This window comes from Littorina saxatilis, linkage group LG15 (assembly GCF_037325665.1).
Source record: "Littorina saxatilis isolate snail1 linkage group LG15, US_GU_Lsax_2.0, whole genome shotgun sequence".
In the NCBI taxonomy this organism is placed as follows: Eukaryota; Metazoa; Mollusca; class Gastropoda; order Littorinimorpha; family Littorinidae; genus Littorina; species Littorina saxatilis.
In genome coordinates this window covers 6,980,694-7,005,584 of record NC_090259.1, presented here as the reverse complement: position 1 = coordinate 7,005,584, position 24,891 = coordinate 6,980,694, and the positions used below count along the sequence as shown (strand labels likewise).

Below are 24,891 nucleotides of genomic sequence, written 5' to 3'. Positions count from 1 at the left end.
AGGTCTACCAAACCTTTTTCAGGTCTTCAAACTCTGAAGGGAAGATGGGAACTTGTGTCTGTGTGTGCATGACATTCTCCCAGTCTCGGACATGGTCAAACCAGTCACCGTAAAGATCTGAGTAGAGTAGTCAGTGTGTACATTATATTAGTAATCAGGAAAAACAAAATGAAGCAAATCAAGAACTAAAGACAGACAGATACAGACACAAAATAGACGGTAGGCAATAAGAAACAGGAACCCCAAGAAAAGCAAGTCGCGTAAAGCGATATAAAAACATTTAGTCAGTCGTTATCGAACTATAAAGATCAATAACCAAAAAAACAGTCATCGCCGAGACTACCTTTAGAAAGTCTCCGCCAACCCGAAGACCGGGGCGGGTCACGTTCGTCTCCGCGAAGCACGACGCGTAGTACTTACTGGACCTATTTTCTTCTATTCTAAGCACATTTTAAGAGTAAACCTGACATATCTCTATATTTTTGAATTCAGGAGAAGATGAAGAATACCATGCGATCATTTTTTTTTTAATCTGTAACGGAAAATTCGATTTTAATGACAACTTTAATGAGCAAACTAATTAACTATTTTTTAAGTTTCCAAGCTGAAATGCAATCCCATAGTCCGGACTTTGTCAAAGATTCCTTGACCTAAAAGCCGGATATGACGTCATCAAAGACATTTATCGAAAAAATGAAACAAACGTCTAGGGATATCATACCCAAGAACTCTCATGTGACGTTTCATGAAGATCGGTTCAGTAGTTTTCTCAGAATCGTTCTACACGCACACACATGCCTACACACACACACACACACACACACACACACACACACACACACACACACACACACACATACACCACCACCATCGTCTCGATTCCCCGTCCATGTTAATTCATTTAGTCAAAACTTGATTAAATGTAAAAAGGAAATAAGCGTTGGGAAAGGGTCCAGCAGATAAAAAGAAATCCCGCAGAACAGAACACAGACTCTCACATATTCACGAACCTGTCTGTCCTCCGGACAATTTGAACTCCAAACAACATTGTGTATGGTGAATTGGGAAGACATCCGCTGTATATTAACTCTGCAGTCAGATGTGTGAAATACTGGTTTACACTGCTGAAGCAACCTCATTCAAGATATCCCAAGATTGCATATAAAGCTTTATGTAATTTGGCATCGAAGGGCCACACAAATTGGGTCTCACATGTGCAGAGTCTTTTATGTTGTAATGGTTTTGCTGCTGTGTGGATGTACGGAATGGTTGGGAATGAGAAGTGTTTCTTACAAGAGTTTAACAGACGTTTACAAGATTGTTTTTGTCAAGAATGGTTCTCCTTTTTAGAATGCAGTGAACGTTTCGACATTTATAATTGTTACAAAACATGCTTGGAAAAAGAGAAATACATTGAATTAATCAAAGATATTAAGTACAGAGTTGCTCTTACTCGTTTCCGCGCAGGAGTATCCGAAATCAACGCTCACAAGTTTCGGTACGCACCAAACCAAACGACAAGAAACTGTCCTCTCTGTACAGCTGATAAAGAAGATGAACACCATGTTGTATTTTTATGTCCTTTTTTATCAAGACCTTCGAGCAAGGTATTTGAAAATCTCGAACTCTAAGACGCTGCAACAACAACTTGTGTATTTCTGTGGCAGTAATGAGGATAATGTGATGAACAGCTTCAGCAGATTTGTGTTCTTCATGTTACAGAAGAGACGAACCCTTATAAATCAGGTTCAGTGACATGTCATCAGGGTCTTAATGTATTTGTTGAATTTTATGCGTGACTATCATTTATAACTGTGCAGATACTATTGCTGTTATTTTAACCACTATTGTAAGGGGCTGTGGCCTTAGACAATTAAAGATTTGTTCTTGTTCTTGTTCTTGTTAACCTGTCTGTCTGTTTGTCTCACCATACGCACGCACACATTATCTCCAATCTCTTTCTCCCTCTCTTCGTCGCGTACACACACACACACACACACACACACACACACACACACAAACTGGATATCTCACACACACACACACACACACACACACACACACACACACACACACACATATATATATTCACTGCACACACACACATACTCACACACACACATATTCACTACACACACACACACACACACACACACACACACTGGCACACACTCACAGCCGAAGCCCGAGATCATGAGGTCAAAGAACTGGCTCCACGTGCCCCCGTAGTGCACTCTGTCATTGCGACCGTGAGCGAAGGCGTAGTACGACACCCACGTGTCCTTGGGGTTGCGCGTCAGGTAGATCACTTTGGCCTTGGACTCCAATATCTGGCAACGAGTTCAGGGTATTTTTTGTGCGTACGTTTGTGTTAGTTCTGTCTCTCCAATGTCTGGCAGCAAATAGACGATGTTCCGACATAACTCTGTCGGGTTTATGTGAATTGTGAAAGAGTGAATGCCCTTGCTTTAGTGAGACACACAATCCACACGTGCTCCTTGGCCACGTGTTTTAGACGCAGCTCTTGCTACTGACTAGCCAGTGGATTGTTTGTCTTTCTTAAAACCAAGGGAATCCAATCTTTCACACCCCATACGCACCCGACAAAGTTATTTCCGACATTCATCTATTCGGGGTATTTCTGTGCGTACACATGTGTTAGTTGTGTCTCTCCAAGATCTTGCAATCAATTTAGGGTATTTTAGTGTGTGAGTTTGTGTTAGTTCAGGATGTTAAATTTCGACTTGCATTGCTCCCTCTCCTCTTTCTAGCACTAAACGTGACCATACACCATAGCGTTTTATAGATAATACTACATGGCTTGCAGTGTGGTAACAGATTTACACGAGTTTAAAAAAAAATTGAAATGCGAGCGAAAGCGGTAGAGCAAAAAGACACCACTCTAGAAATTATAGCGCCAAATGTAGGTTCTCCAAATTCTTCCAGAGGAAACAGCGAACGCAAAAGTGTTTCCAAAATGACGTTTGTCTCGGTGACTTTGCCCGCATGAGTAGTGGGAAATAAGGTCCTTGCCAGACTGTAGTTTGACACGACCTCATTTACTCATTTACATAATATACGCACGTGTGAGTATATGGTTTAGTTTTGGAATGGGAGGTCCTTCTCGCGTATGTAGGATAATCAGTTGATCTATCTATCTATCTATCTATCTATCTATCTATCTGTCTATCTATCTATCTATCTATCTATCTATCTATCTATCTATCTATCTATCTATCTATCTATCTATCTATCTATCTATCTATCTATCTATCTATCTATCTATCTGTCTGTCTGTCTGTCTGTCTGTCTGTCTGTCTGTCTGTCTGTCTGTCTGTCTGTCTGTCTGTCTGTCTGTCTGTCTGTCTGTCTGTCTGTCTGTCTGTCTGTCTGTCTGTCTGTCTGTCTGTCTGTCTGTCTGTCTGTCTGTCCGTCCGTCCGTCCGTCCGTCCGTCCGTCCGTCCGTCCGTCCGTCCGTCCGTCTGTCTGTCTGTCTGTCTGTCTGTCTGTCTGTCTGTCTGTCTGTCTCTCATTCTCTGTCTGTCTGTCCGTCCGTCCGTCCGTCCGTCCGTCCGTCCGTCTGTCTGTCTGTCTGTCTGTCTCTCTGTCTTTCTGTCTGTCTGTCTGTCTAGATATATCTATCTATATATCTATCTATCTATCTGTCTATCTATCTATATATCTATCTATATCTTTTTATCTATCTATCTGTCTATCTACCTATCTATCTGTACCTGTTGCGGGAGATGGTGGAACTTAAGATGTGTACGGAAGACTCTGGGTGGCGAGCCGGGAGGGTTGTCTCCTTGTTTAACCTGGTTGGCTTCCAGAAAGTCTCTCAAACTGTCAATGTCGCTGTGGTACTCCGCGCTCCCTGCAAGCAGCATCTTGGCGATCTGGTGATTCCAGTGAGTCCCTGAAGTGAGTCAAGGTCAGGGGTTTGATTAGCTTCCCAAATGAACACGCCGTATATTCGGCTATACCGAGAGCGCGCTGACGCCAGGTGTAAAGAAAGCTTTGACGCCAACTTCACGGTAAGTGTCCCCCTTTCAAAACAAAATATGTCTCTTTTAAACCATGTACAGCTTACATTTGTGGTTGTGGAATGATTAAGGTTTTGGCTCACGTAAGTGTAGCCTATGCGATGCTAACTTTTGTCTGTCTGTGCGTGCGTGCGTGCGTGCGTGCGTGCGTATGCATGTATGTATGTATGTCTGTGGTAGAAACTTTAACATTTGACTGAACACCGAAATACTAATTTTACCTAGTTATTATTGAAGCAACAGCTTCAAAGTATTGAAGCAATGATCAACATTTCGTCGGCACGTATGTAGATAAAGTGTGTATCCAAAGAAAACGGGTGGTGGTTTTTTTTTTGGTTTTTTTTTTGGGGGGGGGGTAAAAACAGCTGACTGGTTTGTGTCCTGTGTGGTATGTAGACCAGGTCAGGGGTCAAGGTTAGGTCAGATCGCGTGAAGGATTGTGGTATAGATACAGTTATCACCGAGCTGCAGTTCGCCGATTCGGAGAAGACGACTCATGATTTTACATTGTTCTGTTTCGTAGCTCCAGAAAAATAGATAAAGAAGATACCAAAGGAGATTTCCTACAGGTTAATCTGCACAGCGTGTTTCCAGTGTCTGCGCGAGGAAGCGCTGTCGAAAGCGCAGTGTCGATCTGGCCATCTGGCAGTCGTGTCCCCGTAAGTAGGCTACAGACAGACAGATCTAGATCTAGTGTCTCGCACTCTTGCACCGTATCACTTATGCTTACCGTGTGTGTGTATGTGTGACGGAGTGATTGAGTTTGTGTTACGGTTTGTCGATTTTTTTTACGTGAGCCTTGAAGGCTTCGCCTCTTGTTGTTTTTGTTTTTTATCTAGTACATGTGTGGTTTTAAACAAGGAATGTAAACGTAAACGAACATATGAACCGATTTGCTGTAGATCTGTCTTCACTCAAGCATATACGCCCACTTTCATCCCATCTTACACGCCTATTTGTCGATAAAGGGACTGACAAGCCAAACTATTATGTTCATTGAAGTGTCTTGTGTTGATTTGTGAAATATCATCATTCAAAACGGCCTGTATTGCACAGAAATTCAAAAAGAAATGAAGCAGTCAAAGCTGTGTGGTAGCGCACCGCCGCAACGTCTGGATCGGAATAAAATTGCCTCCGCGCGTTGGAAACCCCACAACATCAACACACCCAAGCGAACAATCGCTTGGCAGTATGGCGGCGCACGTTCGATATAGCCTTGACTATACGGGGTGATGAACACACTCCGCTGTGTGGTTGTGTCTCTTCAACACCAAGATAAAGCTTACTTCTTCTTCTGCGTTCGTGGACTGAAACTCCCACGTACACTCGTGTTTTTGCACGAGTGGATTTTTACGTGTATGACCGTTTTTACCCCGCCATTTAGGCAGCCATACGCCGCTTACGGAGGAAGCATGCTGGGTATTTTTGTGTTTCTATAACCCACCGAACTCTGACATGAATTACATGATCTTTTCCGTGCGCACTTGGTCTTGGGCTTGCGTGTGCACATGAAGGGGGATAAAAGCCACTAGCAGGTCTGCACATAAGTTGACCTGGGATATCGGAAAAATCTCCACACTTAACCCACCACGCGGCCGCGGCCGCGGCCGGGAATCGAACTCACGACCTTCCCATTAAGAGGCCGACGTCTTACCACCCTGCTTACTGAAGCAGAACCATGGGGAGTAGTTATATTGTTGACCTTTAAATGTGCATCCTTCCTAAACCATATGCATAAATCATTACTCTGTTGAAGGGAGATAACTTCAAGGCAGACTGGTGATTGATACATTCGATTCATCTGACACGCTAAACTAGAATTATTCACATCTTTGTTTCATACGCAACCCAAAGGCGTACCTGTGATAGACCAACAAAAGTTAATTCAATACAATAATCTTATATTTGAATTTCTAACTATATATAATGTGACGTCGCAGTGGTGATGTGTACCTGATTTGGGAAATCCAGTGATGATGACGTCATCGGGTTTGACGTGCATCGCCCTGATGTCAGCTTTGTTCTGACGGAAGTCGGGAATGCCGGGAAATGCTGGAATGAGCATGTCACCGAGGTGACCGAAGTGAAGGTCGTTTCCGTATTTGTCCTTCAGTTGGACGATTGCCTCTGCCATCTTGCCTCTGGTCTGACAAGAGGAAAGGCGAACCATTGTGTGGATACCCCTCTTGGTTTAACCGTCAGGGCGTTAAACAACATGTATCATCATCATTAGCAAGATCTAGATGTGGCACTGTTCAGCACGTGTACGGGAACGTGTACGGGTAACGTCATCAAATCTAGTTTTTACGTCACGCGTTTACCGAGATCTGCAGTCTTGGTGGAAGCAAAACAACGTGTGATTTGGAATATTTGAGAGAAAAAAGTGAGTCACGGGTGACGCAATTTATACACGTACGCGCGCAGGTCTTTGCTACACGTTCAATCATCTAGAACACTGGATTGTGTGGGTGGACCCGTGCGACCCGCTGAGGAATGAGATGTAGCGTGCCTAATGACCAAAAACAGAAACAGTCAAAAACTCGACTGAAGGTAAAAGGAAATGCAATAAACAAGAAGAAGTGTCATGTACCAGTGGTCTTAATACATTGGTTATCGAGTTGTTCTGATCTAGTCCTTGATAGGCAACACGACAAAGGCCTGTAGGACAGTAAGCCTCATGTTCATCATCAATACATCGACTGAACACTCACCTGCTGGCTGCTTGCAGGAGATTGTTTACACGCAGGGGACAGGGTAGTTTCAAATGTTCAAGGTTAGCTGGAGATATACAAAATTTCACACATGTCAAGCTGCCGTGTGGAAATTAGCAAACGAAATACCATAGAATTAGATGTCATCGTAATTGACACTTCCCGACTCATCTCTCTCTCTCTCTCTCTTTCTTTCGTTCTGTGTTCGAGTGTGTGTGTGTGTGGTTGTGTGTGTGTGTGTGTGCATCTGTTTTAGCTTCCTTTCCGATGTTGTTCCTGCGTTCTGTATTTGACTATCTTTGTTGTCTCTCCCTCCCCCCCCCCCCTTCTCTCTCGTTCTCTCTCTCTCTCTCTCGACTCTCTTTCTCTCTTTCTTTCTCTCTCTCAATCTGCCTCTCTCTGTCCCTGTCTCTCTATCTCTGTCTCTCTGTATCTCTCTTTCTCATTGCGAAGAGAAACAGAGGGTTTGAAAATAAAATCCGTAGAGCCGCAGTTGCTTCACTCTAAATACAAACGCACCAACCCCCCCCCCCCCCCCCCCAATCTTCCACCCCACCCTCCCGTTCCCTACGCCTCTGTCGGTAGTGTTGGTAAGAAAAACAACCGCTGCAATAGTCTTCTGTCCGCCCAGCCGATCTTCCCCTTGACCCTGTTTGTGACCTCGATGTTTGATGCCCCCCGCAAGGGGCACGGTACTCTCTAAGCACCCAAAACCTCAAAGAGAGATCAACTGGCGGAAACCTTCCTATTGCGGAAACGGAGGACAGTTTTATCACCGGATGTTCACTTTCCCTTCATATCGGCCCCTATAACGCTTTCCAATCCAATAAGATGTTGTTCCCTCATAACACGCTTCTCTTCTCCGCACAATGGTCGATAACAGCCTCGCTCACTAGTCAAAAAGGAAGTACAAATATTGTAGGCCTACCCTTCACAGTAGGACCTGTTTTAAGTATCCCAATCGGCGATTACAAGTCTTACATGAATTGAATTGGATGTTCAACCTTTCGTCTAGCTTGAACAAACCCACCCACGTTTAATTCGTGCAGGATTTGTACCAGGCTGTTTTGCAACCAATCAGCGAACATTTAGCGAAAGAAAACGTGATTACACTTTTTGAGTGTGTGTGTGTGTGTGTGTGTGTGAGGAAACTCTTGTATCAGAGTGCCCTACTTCGAGCGGCCGGCATTTTGATGCAAGTTCCTGTGGTCGTAACCAAGGAAGTTAAAGGAAAATACCGAAGAAAAAAACCCACTCCTCATATCGCTTCCAAAGTTACACCAAAACATTTTGCGCTACAAATAATGCTACCACGTAGAAGGACTGCCTTCACGTTGCAAAAGCGAGTGTTTCTAAAGCTTAATTTAACTGTCAAGAAATAAGCAATGATATAGCACTCTTTGTGACGATGTGCTTGGTTAAGCCCAGGTCCCACTGTGACGAATTTTGACGGCGAACTACAACGATTTGGGATTCGTTGAGGTCGGCCGATTTTTTGCAAACATTCGCGGAAAATATCGCTTTGGCAAAATCGTAGTAATTCGTTGTAGTTCGCCAAAATATTCGTAATAGCGTGACCTTAGCTTAAAGGCACAGTGCAGCTCACAGCCTTCGTTTTGTGTTTTTGTTGCAGCTGAGTGCATTTACAGTTCAAAAATCCTCCTATGGTAGTAAAACAAACCCAAAACTACCCAACGACGACATATGTGAAGCTCGACAGTTTCTTGTTCACGCGAGTGCATAAATTAACCTAGTTATTACGTGGTGTTTGGTCGGAGTTCGATTCAACTGAGTGATTCCGGCCTCCATTTTGTTTTACACAAACTCATGATGATGTATGACATAGTTTGCTAGTGACGTGTCTTTTTGTGCATGATGTGGTGATCTACCGGGTCCGAGTACGAAATTAATTCGTAAAAAAATCGCAGTTCTTGACTTTTTGGGTGCAAGTCAATGAAACTTGGTAGTTCTTCTAACGGATAGCTGCCTGAGGTATGACTAAAAGCCCCAGGGGCTCCGTGCACCTGGATTTGACAAGTTCAGTACCTTTAACTTGCTTGTGCACGTGATGCAGTTAACAGGTCGCGGAATCATGGATGCGATGACTTTGCTTCTAGCGCCGTAAAGAAGCAGCGCCCTAAGCGCTTCACTCACTTTCATTCAATTTGGGACCATACTTGTGGTGCGTTTCGAGCATAGGCCCTATCGTGCCGTGCCCTGTGCGTCTGGACTATATAATTTACTGTGGGTTCCCAGGAATCTTCTGATTCGTCAAATTTGATAGAAACTTCCCCCAAAGTGTCCCTTTAAAAACAAACAGTAAATTATATCAGAAATATATGTTTGTCATTATTTTCACGAGTTTTCATTCATAACTAGCTGGGTAACAAATAACACTGTCCCCCATGTAGATAGATAGATAGATAATTTATTGCCAAGTGTACAATACATGAATGAACATAAAAAATACACGAGGAAAGCAGCTTGCTGTGTGATAAAAACAAAAATAAATAGCATTCATACATCACTGGTGCATAGCATCATACATACATGGGTAAGACAATTTGGTATCACAGTAACTAATACATACACTATACAGACATGGTGAGAACTATAAAACTCTAAAAGCTATCGGAACCCCTAGGACCCCCCCACCACTCCCCCCCCCTCTCCAACCCCTGTTCCCGCACTGGTAACATACATCCCTCCCCCCTCCCCTCCCCCCGCCGTCCCACAATAAAAGTACGCAGAATAAGATAGGATCTACAATCGGAGAGAGAGAGGTGGCAATGGGAGGGGGCCACAGTCTGAAGGATGGCTGTACCAAAGCATGCAGTTGGAAGGGGACAACCCATCAAGGTTTACAATTATCAGCTTTGAAAACAGTGAGTACAATTTGGTACATGTATAATTATTGCTTGCAACAGACCCACAACCCACCCACCCCCCACCCACCCACACACACACTCATATAAATTCATATATCAACCGTTTCTGTTTCAGTGATGGACTGGTATGATGAACTTTTCTGTCTTTAAGTTTAATAACATTTAGGAAAACATGTTGTCATTCTGTGCTTGTTTGTTTTTGTTTTTGTGATAAGGCCTAAAAAAAAAATAACCCGACCTACCCTATTTTTTGGGGCCGACCCTATAACTTTTTATTACATTTGTCAAAAAACAACCAAAAAAACCCAAATAAACGAGTGCAGAAAACGCAATGAAAGCGAAAGCGCCCGAGTCGCACACTTATTTCCCTGTCAACTAGGTTTAATTTGTACACGTTAGAAAAAAAAGTTTTAAAAAAAAGTGATTGCCTACCTTCCTACCCTATTTTATTTTGGCTATGTTACCGTAACCACACCTATTTTTTTTTGTGCCTAACTGAGAATCCTTGTTCTCATTCCTGTGCACATGACATGTATTTATATTGACTTTTATTCGCTCAGATAACAAACAAGTCTGCAATTGGTGGGAAGGTGTCTGGACTGGTGGGAAGAATGATGAGTTCATTGATGACAGATGATTGTACCAAAGTCATTCAATCAGAAGTGGGAAAAACATCGAAGTTTCCATTGTCTGTGCTGAAAGTTCACACTGTTGACCAGTAAGTGAATTGTTTAACTCAGTGTCGTCTTTTTTACATTTAGTCAAGTTTTGACTAAATGTTTTAACGTAGAGGGGGGAATCGAGACGAGGGTCGTGGTGTATGTGCGTGTGTGTGTGTCTGTCTGTGTGTGTGTGTGTGTAGAGCGATTCAGACTAAACTACTGGACCGATCTTTATGAAATTTGACATGAGAGTTCCTGGGAATGATATCCCCATACGTTTTTTTCATTTTTTTGATAAATGTCTTTGATGACGTCATATCCGGCTTTTCGTGAAAGTTGAGGCGGCACTGTCACGCCCTCATTTTTCAACCAAATTGGTTGAAATTTTTGTCAAGTAATGTTCAACGAAGCCCGGACTTCAATATTGCATTTCAGCTTGGTGGCTTAAAAATTAATGAATGACTTTGGTCATTAAAAAACTGAAAATTGTAAAAAAAGAAATGTTTTTATAAAACGATCCAAATTTACGTTCATCTTATTCTCCAACATTTGCTGATTCCAAAAACATATAAATATGTTATATTTGGATTAAAAACAAGCTCTGAAAATTAAATATATAACAATTAATATGAAAATTAAATTTTCGAAATCAATTTAAAAACACTTTCATCTTATTCCTTGTCGGTTCCTGATTCCAAAAACATATAGATATGATATGTTTGGATTAAAAACACGCTCAGAAAGTTAAAACGAAGAGAGGTAAAGAAAAGCGTGCTATCCTCCTCAGCGCAACTACTAAACCGCTCTTCTTGTCAATTTCACTGCCTTTGCCGTGAGCGGTGGACTGACGATGCTACGAGTATACGGTCTTGCTGCGTTGCGTTGCGTTCAGTTTCATTCTGTGAGTTCGACAGCTACTTGACTAAATGTATTTTCGCCTTACGCGACTTGTTTTTTCCTGTGGTGCTTAATTTCAATATCAGTTGTGTAATGCTTGCAACATACACACACACACACACACACTCTCTCTCTCTCTTTCTCTCTTGTTACAAATTGGGCTGAGACTTTTGATTTTGCATATATGTGGACTTGCGCCTGTGTGTGTGTGTGTATGCGCGCCTGTGTGTCTGTGTGTGTGTGTGTGTCTGTGTGTATGTGTGTATACATGGGTGTGTTTCTTAGTACATGTATTGTATGTGTTTGTTACTGCTAATGTGTGTGTATGTGTGTTTGTAAGTGTATGTTTTTGTTAGTGTATGTGTCTGTTGTGTGTGTGTGTGTGTGTGTGTGTGTGTGTGTGTGTGTGTGTGTGTGTGTGTGTGTGTGTGTGTGTGTGTGTGTGATTTAGTTTGTAATCCCAGCCATTGACTAAGAACCATTTTTCCTTCTCTATCCCAGGTTGGTATCCTGCATAAGATTATGACCACTTCAAAGTCAGGGAGCTGGGCCTGGCCACATAGTTCAAACAGAAGTTGAACTCCCTCACCATTACCATCCTCATATTCTGTGAGGTGGACTTCACCTACGACCAGAAGTTTGACCAGCGTCAAAGAGCGAGTGCAGGCAGCTGCTAGTGCTACAGGACATCATTGCGCGCCATCTCACTAACAAGATTCAACACCTTTGCTGACCCACAGCTTCTGAATGCTGTGTTTGCAAAGCAGCCCGGCATCAAGCCTTATTTACATGGGTGCCATCATTCAGGACTAACACCAACAGTTCATAAACAAATATTCACTGTGCACACACATGTTTGGCAAAGTGGTGCAGAAAACATGCAGTCTTGCTGCTTGTTAATTTTTATTCATCGATGATTGTTTTTCATCTAGCTACTCCAAAAAATATGTTAATATCTTTTGTGATAGCAAGAATCTTAATGAAATGAAGCAGAGCGCTATTTTAAGATCTGAGAAACAAAGGGACGTAATTGCTCTGCTATATGACATGTGCAACAAGAGTAAGTGAGATTATGTGGAAGCAATTTTCTTGGCACCTGTGAGAATAACACGCTTTGGAATGAACAAGAGACTTTACATCCTTGTCACACGTGTATGCATTAATAGCGCTTACATCCCTTTGTTTCTCATATTTTGTGCTACTGACTTGCTTGTATTACTGATTGTGCAAATACTTTGTATTGTTTTCATCTCTGATTTTGTCATTAACAGTGATCGCTGTCGATAATGAGTTTGCACAGCCCTATGGTATTTACCTTGATGAACCCATACCAACGCATTGTGATTGAAATTCTTAATTGCTGATCCTGTTATCGCCTTCTGATGATTTTTTTTATCAAGTTCAAACTAGTCAATGTAGCGTTGCTTCAATGAGATTAAGTCCACACATAATTTTTGTCTGCCCGATTGATAATACTATGCTGTGGTATTTTACTGAGACTGAAAAATGTGTTGTAATATTTTTTTAGTTCACATTTTCATGTTTTAGCAATTGAAGGAATTTAGTATGCATTGTTCAACATTTTAAAAGTGTTACTGTTATCAAATTAGTATTCACTTATTGAATTGGTAAAGACCTCAACAATTTAAATTTTAAATAAAATTTGTGATCTTGAATTTTCTGTGCATTAATTCAAATTTGTATTTGCAAATGTTATTTTAATGTTTTCAGGAGAACGTAAATTTAACGTTTGCATGTGAACGTTAATTTAACGTTTGCATGTGAACGTTAATTTAACGTTTGCATGTGAACGTTAATTTAACGTTTGCATGAGAACGTTTGATTATGGTTTTGTTTTGGTTAATTTTATGTTTGCATGCAAACGTTAAAAAAACGTTAAATAAACGTTAATAAAACGTTTTATTTTGGTTATTTTTATGTTAGCAAAAAACGTTAAAAAAACGTTAAATAAACGTTAATAAAACGTTTCTTTTTGGTTTTATTTTGGTTATTTTTACGTTAGCAATAAACGTTAAAAAAAAACGTTAAAATAACGTTAATCTAACCGTTATATTATGTTTGGATTTATTTTGGTTATTTTTATGTTTGCAAAAACGTTAAATTAACGTTAATGTTAACGTTATATTATGGTTAGATTAACGTTAAATTAACGTTAGATTAACGTTAAATGTTAACGTTAATTTAACGTTTTATCACATGAGCAAATTAACGTTAAATTAACGTTAGCGGTAAACGTTAAATTAACGTTTACCGCTAACCTTAATTTAACGTTAATTTAACGTTAGCATGCTAACTGGGTATAACACTCTAAAAGCTATCGGAACCCCTAGGACCCCCCCACCACTCCCCCCCCCCCCCTCCAACCCCTGTTCCCGCACTGGTAACATACATCCCTCCCCCCCTCCCCTCCCCCCGCCGTCCCACAATAAAAGTACGCAGAATAAGATAGGATCCCCCCCCCCCCCCCCCCCCGTGTTGAACGGGTTTGAGCTTTCAGGTGAAACGTGGATTGTCAACAAGCCACTGGACATCTTATAATGCCCTCTCCTTTAGCACTTCAGAAATGAGATGACGTGTGTCATATGACGTGTGTCATATGACGTGCATGAGCTGACGTAATATAATAGTTATGACGTAATAAGATATGACGTGAGCACCTCTCAGACAGGTCCATTTCACGACAGAATGTCGCTGTTCCTGTTTGGCTGTCTTGTTAGTGCGTCTCGCTGCCAGCGAAGAGCCATTCTGCCGACAGTTATTGTCGTCTGCACACTGCAACAGTTGCAGACAGCAAGGCCTGGACCTTTGTGCTAACGAGGACCGTAACGTCGCTCTCTTGTCATATCGGCGCGCTAATGTGGACATAGGAAAGCACGCGTACATTGCTATTGGCCACGGGGCAAAGGAGAGAGAGTGATAGTCAGAGAGAAAGAGAGAGAGAGAGAGAGAGAGAGAGAGAGAGAGAGAGAGAGGCAGACAGGCAGACGGACAGATAGATAGATAGATAGATAGATAGATAGATAGATAGATAGACAGACAGACAGACAGACAGACAGAAAGATACACTTACAGAGAGAGATAGAGAGATATACGGCAGAAAGACAGAGATGGAGAGACACAGAGAATCACAGACAGACATGGTGAGACAGACAGACATGGTGAGACAGAGAGACAGATAGACAGAGACAGTGAGCGATCAACACTTCGAGCAGAAAGAAACAAATAATTAAAGGAGAGAGACAGAGAACAAACCGGACAAATGAGAAAGAGATTGACTTGAATGTGCACTCGGAGACACAGGCAGTCATAGACATATACAGAGACAGAGACATGCACAGAGACAGAGACAGGTACAGAGACAGAAACAAAGACAGAAACAGAGCAACAGATACAGACACAGAAACAGAGAGAGCAACAGATACAGACACAGAACCAGAGAGAGCAACAGATACAGACACAGAAACAGAGAGAGCAACAGATACAGACACAGAACCAGAGAGAGCAACAGATACAGACACAGAACCAGAGACAGAAACAAAAACAAAAACAGAGAGAGCAACAGATACAGACACAGAACCAGAGAGAGCAACAGATACAGACACAGAGAGACAGAGACAGAGACAGAAACAGAGACAGAGACAGAGGCAGAGACAGAGACAGAGACAGAGACAGAAACAGAGACATAGACAGACAGAGAGATAGAGACAGACACAGAGACAGACACAGACACAGAGACAGAGACAGAAACAGAAACAGAGACTGAGACAGAAGCAGACACAGAGACAGAGACAGAGACAGAGACAGAGACAGAGACAAAGACAGAGACAGAGACAGAAACAGACAGAACCAGAGACAGAGACAGAGACAGATACAGAGACAGAAACAGAAACAGACAGACAGACAGACAGACATAGACAGAAACAGAGACAGAGACAGAAACAGAAAGAGAGACAGAGCGAGAGACAGAGACAGAAACAGAGACAGAGACAGAAACAGAGACAGAGACAGAGACAGAGACAGAGACAGAAACAGAGACAGAAACAGACACAGAGACAGAGACAGAAACAGAGACAGAAAGAGAGAGAGAGACAGAAACAGAGACAGAGACAGAGACAGAAATAGAGACAGAGACAGAAAAAGAGACAGAGACAGAAACAGAGACAGAGACAGAGACAGAAACAGAGACAGAGACAGAGACAAAAACAGAGACAGAGACAGAAACAGAGACAGAAACAAAAACAAAAACAGAGAAAGCAACAGATACAGACACAGAACCAGAGAGAGCAACAGATACAGACACAGAACCAGAGAGAGCAACAGATACAGACACAGAACCAGAGAGAGCAACAGAAACAGAGACAGAAACAGAGACAGAGACAGAGACAGAAACAGAGACAGAGACTCAATTCCAGTGAGGACAAAAGGAAAAGACGTCAGACATGAAAGAAGAAGAAAAGAACCACGTATTGAAACACGTCTCTTTGATGTCAAGACAAGGTTCGATCGTGTGCAAATTGAAATTACCGAAGTTGACAGTGTCTGCCCGGTATGATACACAATCGATAAGATAAAGCCGTCCGCCATGGACCGTGACGAAGGCGCTCTCAGGCGTGACCTGATCGCTATTGATTGTCTCTTCAAAGAGCGAACGTTGCGCCACCTGCGTCGTCGTCGTTATTAAACGCGTAGTCACATGAGAAGATAATTATAGCAATAAAAAAAATTAAAAAAACTAAAAAACACTTAGCATACCGCGTTGCTTCTGTTGCTGTTTTAAAAGTTAACGGATTCTAACCTTCAGTTTTAGCTTCTGTTTGGCTGTCTCGTTAGGGCGTTTCGCTGTCTGTTCATTTTGTAGACAGTTAAAAAAAACCACTATAAATTCACTTATCCTTTCCTTCGGTTTTAATGTGATGTAGCTATTATAAATATTAACCACGCGGACAGTCGAGGAGAGAGAGAGAGAGAGAGAGAGAGAGAGAGAGAGAGAGAGAGAGAGAGAGAGAGAGAGAGAGAGAGAGAGAGAGAGAGAAAGAGAGAGCGAGAGAGAAAGAGAGAGCGAGAGAGAGAGCGAGAGAGAGAGAGAGAGAGAGAGAGAGAGAGAGAGAGAGAGAGAGAGAGAATTGAATTGAATTGAATTGAATTGAATTGAATTGAATTGAATTGAACTTTATTTAACAAGGATTAAGATTTAAGGCTACGCCTTTTCTTACAATCGGTCCTTGGGACGCACAGACACAATGATAAAGTTGAAAAATTAAGAATTAAAAAGTTAAAAAGTTTACCAACAAATTAGGGTTTAGAAAACTTCAGCACGTGATGATAAAGATGACTATGATGATGATGATGATGATGATGATGATGATGATGATAGAGAGAGAGAGAAAGAGAGAGAGAGAGAGAGAGAGAGAGAGAGAGAGAGAGAGAGAGAGAGAGAGAGAGAGAGAGCAGCCCTGAAAGTCCTACATATGCTGCACTAGCCTTTGACTAGTGCCTCTGAAATGCTACTAGCCAAAGGAAATATTTCACTAGCTAACGTATCAACTGTTCTTATCAAAATTAGGTTACTGACCACAACTTATACACAGAGTTATACATTTACTGTACTTTCATATATTTTTTAACAAAGCCACACATCCACACTTCCCGGACATAATAACCTGACAACAACAAAAGTGTTGCTTTTGGGTGTGGACAAAAGCAGTGTAAACAGCGGACTGCAATAGCTTTCCTTGCTTTTTTTTCTCCTGCATTTCGTCTGGACATGTTGAGGCAGAATGATTCTCGCAAAATAAATGAAACACAATGATGCAAGTTGCTTACCAGCAAAATATTAGTGTGCCCACTTCACATTTAGGCATTAATTACCAGAAGCTACGCTTAACCATAGACCAAATAGCCTGGACCGCCAACTCGTCACGTGACCCTTCGAGGTTACGACGCTCGACTTTCAGGGGCGCTTAGCGTCCGGTTTGAAAGGCCAGCGATTCGAAGACAGTGAAAAGAAAGCACGCTCCAGTTATTTGTGACAATGGGAGGTGACAATGAACTGGATTTTCCAAAACTCCAAACTAAACTTAACAAAACTCATCGAAAAACATGTTCCATATGCACTTTAGCTGAGTTTATTTTAGCATTTTCAGAACTTACCTCGGCAACTTCGTCCATGTAAAAATCGACACCGGATATGACATCCCCCTGATTTCTGAAAGGCCATGTAAGCGTAGGTTCCTAAATGCGAGAGGCGCTACCTCGTAATAGAGAGAAAGAGCGGAGAGAGAGCTAGTTGGCGGTCCAGGATAAATGGTCTATGGCTTAACCCATTAGGATGTTCAGTTTGTTTTGCAAGTTGGCATATGTATTTTCAATGAATTTTTATAACAAAACTAGCAGTCATCACCCGGCTTTGCCCAGGTGTTTCCCAGACAAGAGTCTCCCTGTGGAGACGAGATACAACGCGATTTCATGGATAAATCGGAGGTGTAACGTACATGTGTATATCCCATGATTCATCAAAGCTAATGTTACGCTTTAAACGGATTGTTAGGTTCCAGGCTGTCTATAGCAAAAATACACTTATAACTACCTGTCGTTGTACTTATTGTGTGCCAGTAGCTGTCGGATCAAAGGTCAGTGACGACGCCACCCGGATGTCTCGTCTTACCTGCTGTACATAAACGATCTCCCGTCAGACCTGACCTCGACTGCGCGACTTTTCGCTGACGACACAGCGTGCCATGCTGACGTCAAGACAGCAGCGGACCAAGAAAACCTCCAAACAGACCTCGACAGACTGGCGTCCTGGGAACAGAAGTGGAAGATGGCATTCCATCCTGCCAAATGCACCACCGTACACATGACCCGACGCCGTACCACCCTACCATACGAGTACCAGCTCCATGGCCAGAAACTCCAGGAGGTGACCCAGGCCAAGTACCTCGGCGTCACCCTGACCAAAGACCTGAAGTGGAACACCCACATCGCCAACATCACCACCAAGGCGAACAGAGCACTTGGCTTTGCTAGACGCAACATCAAGCTCAGCAACAAGAAGGTCAAGGCGGCTGCATACAAGGCACTAGTACGACCCATCCTAGAGTATGCCAGCCCAGTATGGGACCCACACACCGCTGAAGACAGTGCCTCTCTCGAAAAGGTCCAAAGAAGAGCAGCCAGATGGGTGTCGCATCGCTTCCGCCAGACCTCCAGCGTCAACAACATGCTCGAAGACCTTGTGTGGCCTACGCTTGAGAGCAGACGGAGGCGAGCGAGACTAACAACCTTCTACAAAGTCCACCACGACCTTGTCGCAGTGAAGAGCAACCACGCACCAAAGCCAAGCCCACCCAAGTGCACGACTAGGCAGATCCACGCTCTATCCTACGAAATCCCCCACTCTAGGACAGCCTACAGGCAGAAAACATTCTTCCCGCGCACCATTCCAGAGTGGAACCGCCTGCCTGTAGAAACTGCCACAGCGCCATCCCTGGCATCCTTTCAGGCTGGCAACTCTCCACTGACCCATCATCCCCCCCCTACCCCCAACCTCCCCCCCCCCTGAACTTCACCCCTGACCAAGCAATAGACCGGAACCACCATCACCCAAGCGTAGCAGATTCATCACCATGCTGATGTTGGCTACCTATCACTAAGAAGAAGAAGACCTGTAGCGGGGGAAAGCTGAGACTGCGTGCTGTGATTTGGGACCCCAGGTGTTACGCAAGAGTTGTATAGAAGAACGAAATCGTAATACCAGAGACATGGCTGTTATATCTCATTTCGGACAATTGTCAAAGGTGCACATAGACCTGAACAATGTTGACGCGGGTTGTTGTCTGTGTGTCTTCCAACCACCTTGCGTCTGTCTTTGTCTGCCTGTGTTTGTCTGTCTGTCTGTCTAGCAGCCAGGACCCGGCTTCGCCCATGTGTTATATAGAAGAGCCAACATTTTCTCAACTATCACATGGGAGTTTTGTAAATTCATGACAGAATGACTCATACAAGACAAAAAAAATGCTCACGTAATTTTGACAAGTGAGAACGGTTAACACAAGCATTCGCCAGTTGGTCATGATAGCAAGAGTTACATGTTGCATGTTTTTGAGAACAAGTTCTGTGTGTTCGGGGAGGGCTTGTAAGTGTGGGGGCTAGTTGGCGGGAGTAACCTTTTGTAAAGTTTTCGATCTTGCTGCCTAAAGCACTTGGAATCGGGGGTATGCAAAACAAATGTGGTCAGTATGTGTGTGTATTTTTGCTTTTCTATTCAATAAAATCTATTTTCCACCATGTTTGTGAATGGGTCGTTGGCCGACACAATAAAATATGTGTCAGTGTCAGTCTCTCTGTCTCTCTGTTTCTCTGTCTCTCTGTCTCTGTCTGTCTCACTCTCTCTCTCTCCTCTCTCAGTCTCTTTCTCTCTCTCCCTCCCTCTCTCTCTCTCTCTCTTTCTCTCTCTCTCTCTCCTCTCTCAGTCTCTCTCTCTCTCCTCTCTCTCTCTCTTCTCTCTCTCTCTCTCTCTCTCTCTCTCTCTCTCTCTCTCTCTCTCTCTCTCTCTCTCTCTCTCTCTCTCTCTTTCCCTCACGTACACTCAACGATCTGCTCTTTTACGAAAAAGAGAAAAGCTCGACGGAGTTAGAGGCATTCAATGCTAACTTTGCTGTGGGACAAAAAATAAAAACAAGTATTACAAAAAAAGAGAGAGGGAAAGAGAGTAAGGAAGATGCCGAAGCAAGTCCTGTGCATTAGGTTCTGGACACGTTTCTTGCCACAGAGGATGTTTGGATTAGGCCTGTACTGTCTGGTCTTTGGGTAGAAACCTCTCCCTCCCCCCCCCCTCCTGCCCCCCCCCCCGATTGTCTATCACCCTTTCCCAAGCCCATCATCCCGCTCTTGTATGAATGAATACAATGGAACCTCCCTCTACGACCTCAAACAATCTGAGAAAATCAGTTCTTTGGAAGGAATCTTAAAATTAATTGGAAGTGAATTTGCAGAGTTCATGAACAGACACTATGAAAACGCAAGGTAATAAAGAAAACGAGGTCCTCAATTCAAGGGCCTTATAATGGGGTTGCACAGTACAATACAGCAATGGGTCATGAGAGTACTCTTTATTCCAGGACTTATGTCAGCTCGTTAAAATCACTCCCCTTCCACAGTTCCTACTTGACACCACCACCGACCCTTCAGGCTTCTTTTTGCCCAGAATACAGCTAGTATCCTTCACTTTGGAATGGTTGAATTTTTCGTAATTGACACATACGCGAATCTGCACAATAATTTCTTCTCCAAGAAAAAGGACATCCTTGTCAGCGAAAGAAAATTGGATTGGATGGATTGGATAAGATTTACAGTCCAGTGAGGTTACCCTCATGGAAATTCGGGCTGCTTTCTCCCCGGGGAAAGCGAGCTGCCATACATACGGCGCTACCCATATTTTTTTTTTCCTGCATGCGTGTATTCATGTTTCCTGAGACTTAATGCCGTGTGAGATGGAATTTTTTTTACTTTATTCCAAGTCCCACGGGTATTTGATGGACATTTTTATCTATGCCTATACAATTTTGCCAGGAAAGACCCTTTTGTCAATCGTGGGATCTTTAACGTGCACACCCCAATGTAGTGTACACGAAGGGACCTCGGTTTTTCGTCTCATCCGAAAGACTAGCACTTGAACCCACCACCTAGGTTAGGAAAGGGGGGAGAAAATTGCGGCCTGACCCAGGCCTGAACACGCAACCTCTCGCTTCCGAGCGCAAGTGCGTTGCCACTCGGCCACCCAGTCCCAAAATGTTAGCAAGATAACAACGATGTCGCAACAGAGCTTACTAACAGGTGGAATATGCTCATTGCAACAATATGGGAACTGATTTGATTTCTGGTAAAGGTCAAATGTCGTAAAAGTCCGAGTTTCATGTTTGTCACAGAACCTCAAAAGGAATACAATAAAACAAGTCGCGTAAGGCGAAAATACAACATTTAGTCAAGTAGCTGTCGAACTCACAGAATGAAACTGAACGCAATGCCATTTTTCAGCAAGACCGTATACTCGTAGCATCGTCAGTCCACCGCTCATGGCAAAGGCAGTGAAATTGACAAGAAGAGCGGGGTAGTAGTTGCGCTAAGAAGGATAGCACGCTTTTCTGTACCTCTCTTTGTTTTAACTTTCTGAGCGTGTTTTTAATCCAAACATATCATATCTATATGTTTTTGGAATCAGGAACCGACAAGGAATAAGATGAAAGTGTTTTTAAATTTATTTGGACAATTTAATTTTGATAATAATTTTTATATATTTAATTTTCAGAGCTTGTTTTTAATCCAAATATAACATATTTATATGTTTTTGGAATCAGAATATGATGGAGAATAAGATGAACGTAAATTTGGATCGTTTTATAAATTTTTATTTTTTTTTACAATTTTCCGATTTTTAATGACCAAAGTCATTAATTAATTTTTAAGCCACCAAGCTGAAATGCAATACTGAAGTCCGGGCTTCGTCGAAGATTACTTGACCAAAATTTCAACCAATTTGGTTGAAAAATGAGAGCGTGACAGTGCCGCCTCAACTTTCACGATATGACGTCATCAAAGACATTTATAAAAAAAAATGAAAAATACGTTCGGGGATATCAATCTCAGGAACTCTCATGTAAAATTTCATAAAGATCGGTCCAGTAGTTTGGTCTGAATCGCTCTACACACACACAGACAGACAGACAGACAGACACACACACACACACACACACATACACCACGACCCTCGTCTCGATTCCCCCCTCTACGTTAAAATATTTAGTCAAAACTTGACTAAATATAATGAACACAATAAAAACGATAGTTGGTGTGAACAGAGTACTAGTGACATTTAATAGATGCTAGTTTGAATCAATATTGTATCGATTGCATTTCTATGTCAGTACAAACGTCGTATAAGTCCAAGTTCATTTGTTTATTTGTTTGCTTAACGCCCAGCCGACCACGAAGGGCGGTGCTGCTTTGCCATATAACGTGCGCCACACACAAGACAGAAGTCGCAGCACAGGCTTCATGTCTCACCCAGTCACATTATTCTGACACCGGACCAACCAGTCCTAGCACTAACCCCATAATGCCAGACGCCAGGCGGAGCAGCCACTAGATTGCCAATTTTAAAGTCTTAGGTTCGAACCCACGACCTCCCGATCACGGGGCGGACGCCTTACCACTAGGCCAACCGTGCCGGTGTAAGTCCAAGTAAGCTGGTGGCTACCAATGTAAGGACAAGAAAAACCAAGCAACATAAAGTTATGTTTCAATAGAAAGTATTAAACAATGGCGACTGCACGTGAGAGGGAACAATAAAGAGACCAAAAAGCAATGTACTCACGTTAAAATGACGAACACGGAACGAATAACAGCAACGTTTCGACCTAAGGGTCTTCTTCAGGCACAAAAACACAAAAGTACACACACACAAAAGAAGAAGAAAGATGATAGAACAGATAAAGAGGAGAATAACTGACAAAACAACTGCACTGCACAAACCAACAAATGACAAAGACAGAGAAGCAAGGGAAAGCTACTCGAGGGGAAGCCAACAATAACACAGGCAGGAACAAGTTAGAGTTGAAAAGCGGGAAGATAGAAAGACGGGCAGGTGAAAATAATACGCTTTTTGAAACATTATTGTATCGGATTTCTTCTTCTTTTTCTTCTTCTTTGTTCATGGGCTGAAACTCCCACGTTCACTCATTTTTGTTGCACGAGTGGACTTTTACGTGTATGACCGTTTTTACCCCGCCATTCGGATTTAATATGTGCCAAAGTTCGATATTCGTAAAAGTCCGCGTAAGCTGAAGTCAGCCATTGTCAGTGAAACATCATAAACACTCTAACCTTAACACAAATCATCAATATATATTTCAAAGAAAAGGGTGATGGGTAAAATAAACTCATTATTGTACATTGTCATTAAACAGTTGTTTATTGTATGTTTATTAGGGTCTGCTAGTGTGTGATACTGATAGGGTTTTTGTCCGTCTGTAGATGCTATTTTTTTCTGTTAGTCCTGTGTTGACAACTCTTCGACAAGCGCTTAGAACTGTAGCCACGGGATACGCGCGATATAAGCTTCTTATTCATTGATTGGTTGATTATTCACAATCATGAGTCGTAAGGTTTGACGCATAATTTATGCACATTACTGACCCACTGTTTCACTAGAGTGGCGGTCAGGTCATCTTGTTTTGACGTGATTCATGATTCATTGCTGTCTATATCTCCACCTCATGCAAACTAGTGGCTGTGCGCCCCATTTGGCCTCAAAGCGCGCGCGCATAAACACACACACACACACACACACACACACACACACACACACACACATACCCACACACACACACACACACACATACCCACACACACACATACCCACACGCATACACACACAGTGACACACACACACACACACACATACACACACACACACATACACACACACACACACGCACACGCACACACACACACACACACACGTGGATTACTTCAATTGAATATATAACAAGGGCCTTTGCACAAAGTAATGTGGTCATATGTTGCTCGAATCCCAGCGTATTATCTTTCCGCCTTTGACACTGCCATCTCTCTCTGTCTCAGTATGTATATCTGTCTGTTTGTCTGTCTGTCTTTCTCTATGTCTGTGTGTCTATCTTCTTCTTCTCTCTATGTCTGTGTGTCTATCTGTGTGTCTGTCTCACCCTCTCTGTACCTCTCTCTCTCCCCTCTCTCACCCCCCCCCCCCCTAGTCCGCGATGGTACCCTACCCCCCCCCCCCCAACGCCCCACCCCCCTCCCCACCCCACCCCTCGCCTTGTTGGATCTTGTGTGTGGGGACTTAGTGTGTTATTTGTGCACGCCTCGTTCCCCCTTCTGGTCGTATGTGGCGCGTAGCTCACGTGCAAAGTGTGGGTCTGGGTAACCACATTACAGACCACAGGACTGCCGAGACTATTACTGATTACTGGGCCAAATGCTCTTCCAGCGACTTTACGCTGGCGTAGATTGTAAAGGTTAACTGTTTTAGTGGTTTTGGGTGAGATCTTATTTTCTTGGTAAAGGAGAAGGAGATGTTTTTGTTGTCTGAGTGTTTTGTTGGAATAGAGCGATATACTGCACACTTTGTTACGAGAGAGAGAGAGAGAGAGAGAGAGAGAGAGAGAGAGAGAGAGAGAGAGAGAGAGAGAGAGAGAGAGAGAGAGAGAGAGAGAGAGAGAGAGAGAGAGAGAGAGACAGACAGACAGACATACAGGCAGTCAGACAGACCGGCATAATTATAAGCTTAGAGGAGTCCGTCTTTGCCAGGTGACATGGGCGATAAAGTTGAAATAGTGAAATGAGATGTAAAAGAAACATAAGGAAAAGAAAAAAGAAAAACACATACATAATGTCATCAACACATGTTACAGCAACTAAAATGTCTTTTTTTTCTTTATCCAAACATGACTTATGTTTTAGGCAACATATGCTTCGCTGAATTTTAAACTCGTCTTTTTTGGTCGACAAACGTAAAACCGGGCGATTAAAAAGTGCACGTGTCAATGTCGTGTGTTTTGTGCAGATATATTGCAGCCAGTCAGTGTCTAAAGATATCGCGTTCACGTTAATGTTCACTGCCACAAATATGCCC

At 42.8% G+C, this 24,891-nt stretch overlaps 2 protein-coding genes and 1 long non-coding RNA gene across 3 annotated transcripts in view; 2 read left to right on the top strand and 1 right to left on the bottom strand.

Moving 5' to 3' along the window:
• Positions 1–13: 13 nt before the first annotated feature.
• Positions 14–6,177, bottom strand: LOC138948280 (sulfotransferase 1C2-like; the record flags this gene model as incomplete). Its single annotated transcript, XM_070319793.1, is given in 4 exon segments — positions 14–117; positions 2,177–2,330; positions 3,735–3,916; positions 5,997–6,177. Coding segments are annotated over 4 exon segments (621 nt in total), but the record flags the coding sequence as incomplete, so codon positions are not given.
• A 3,340-nt stretch (positions 6,178–9,517) lies between these two features.
• On the top strand, positions 9,518–12,877 carry LOC138948369 (uncharacterized). The gene is made up of 3 exons (XR_011449978.1): positions 9,518–9,639; positions 10,203–10,360; positions 11,703–12,877. It is a non-coding gene; the product is annotated as an uncharacterized lncRNA (long non-coding RNA).
• Positions 12,878–18,042: 5,165 nt separating this feature from the next.
• The window catches only part of LOC138948278 (synaptotagmin-1-like), a 56,094-nt gene continuing 49,245 nt past the window's right edge, over positions 18,043–24,891 (top strand). The window contains exon 1 of the mRNA XM_070319791.1: positions 18,043–18,723. Within this exon, the coding sequence (XP_070175892.1) occupies positions 18,043–18,723 (681 nt within the window). The remainder of the gene's footprint in view (positions 18,724–24,891) is intronic.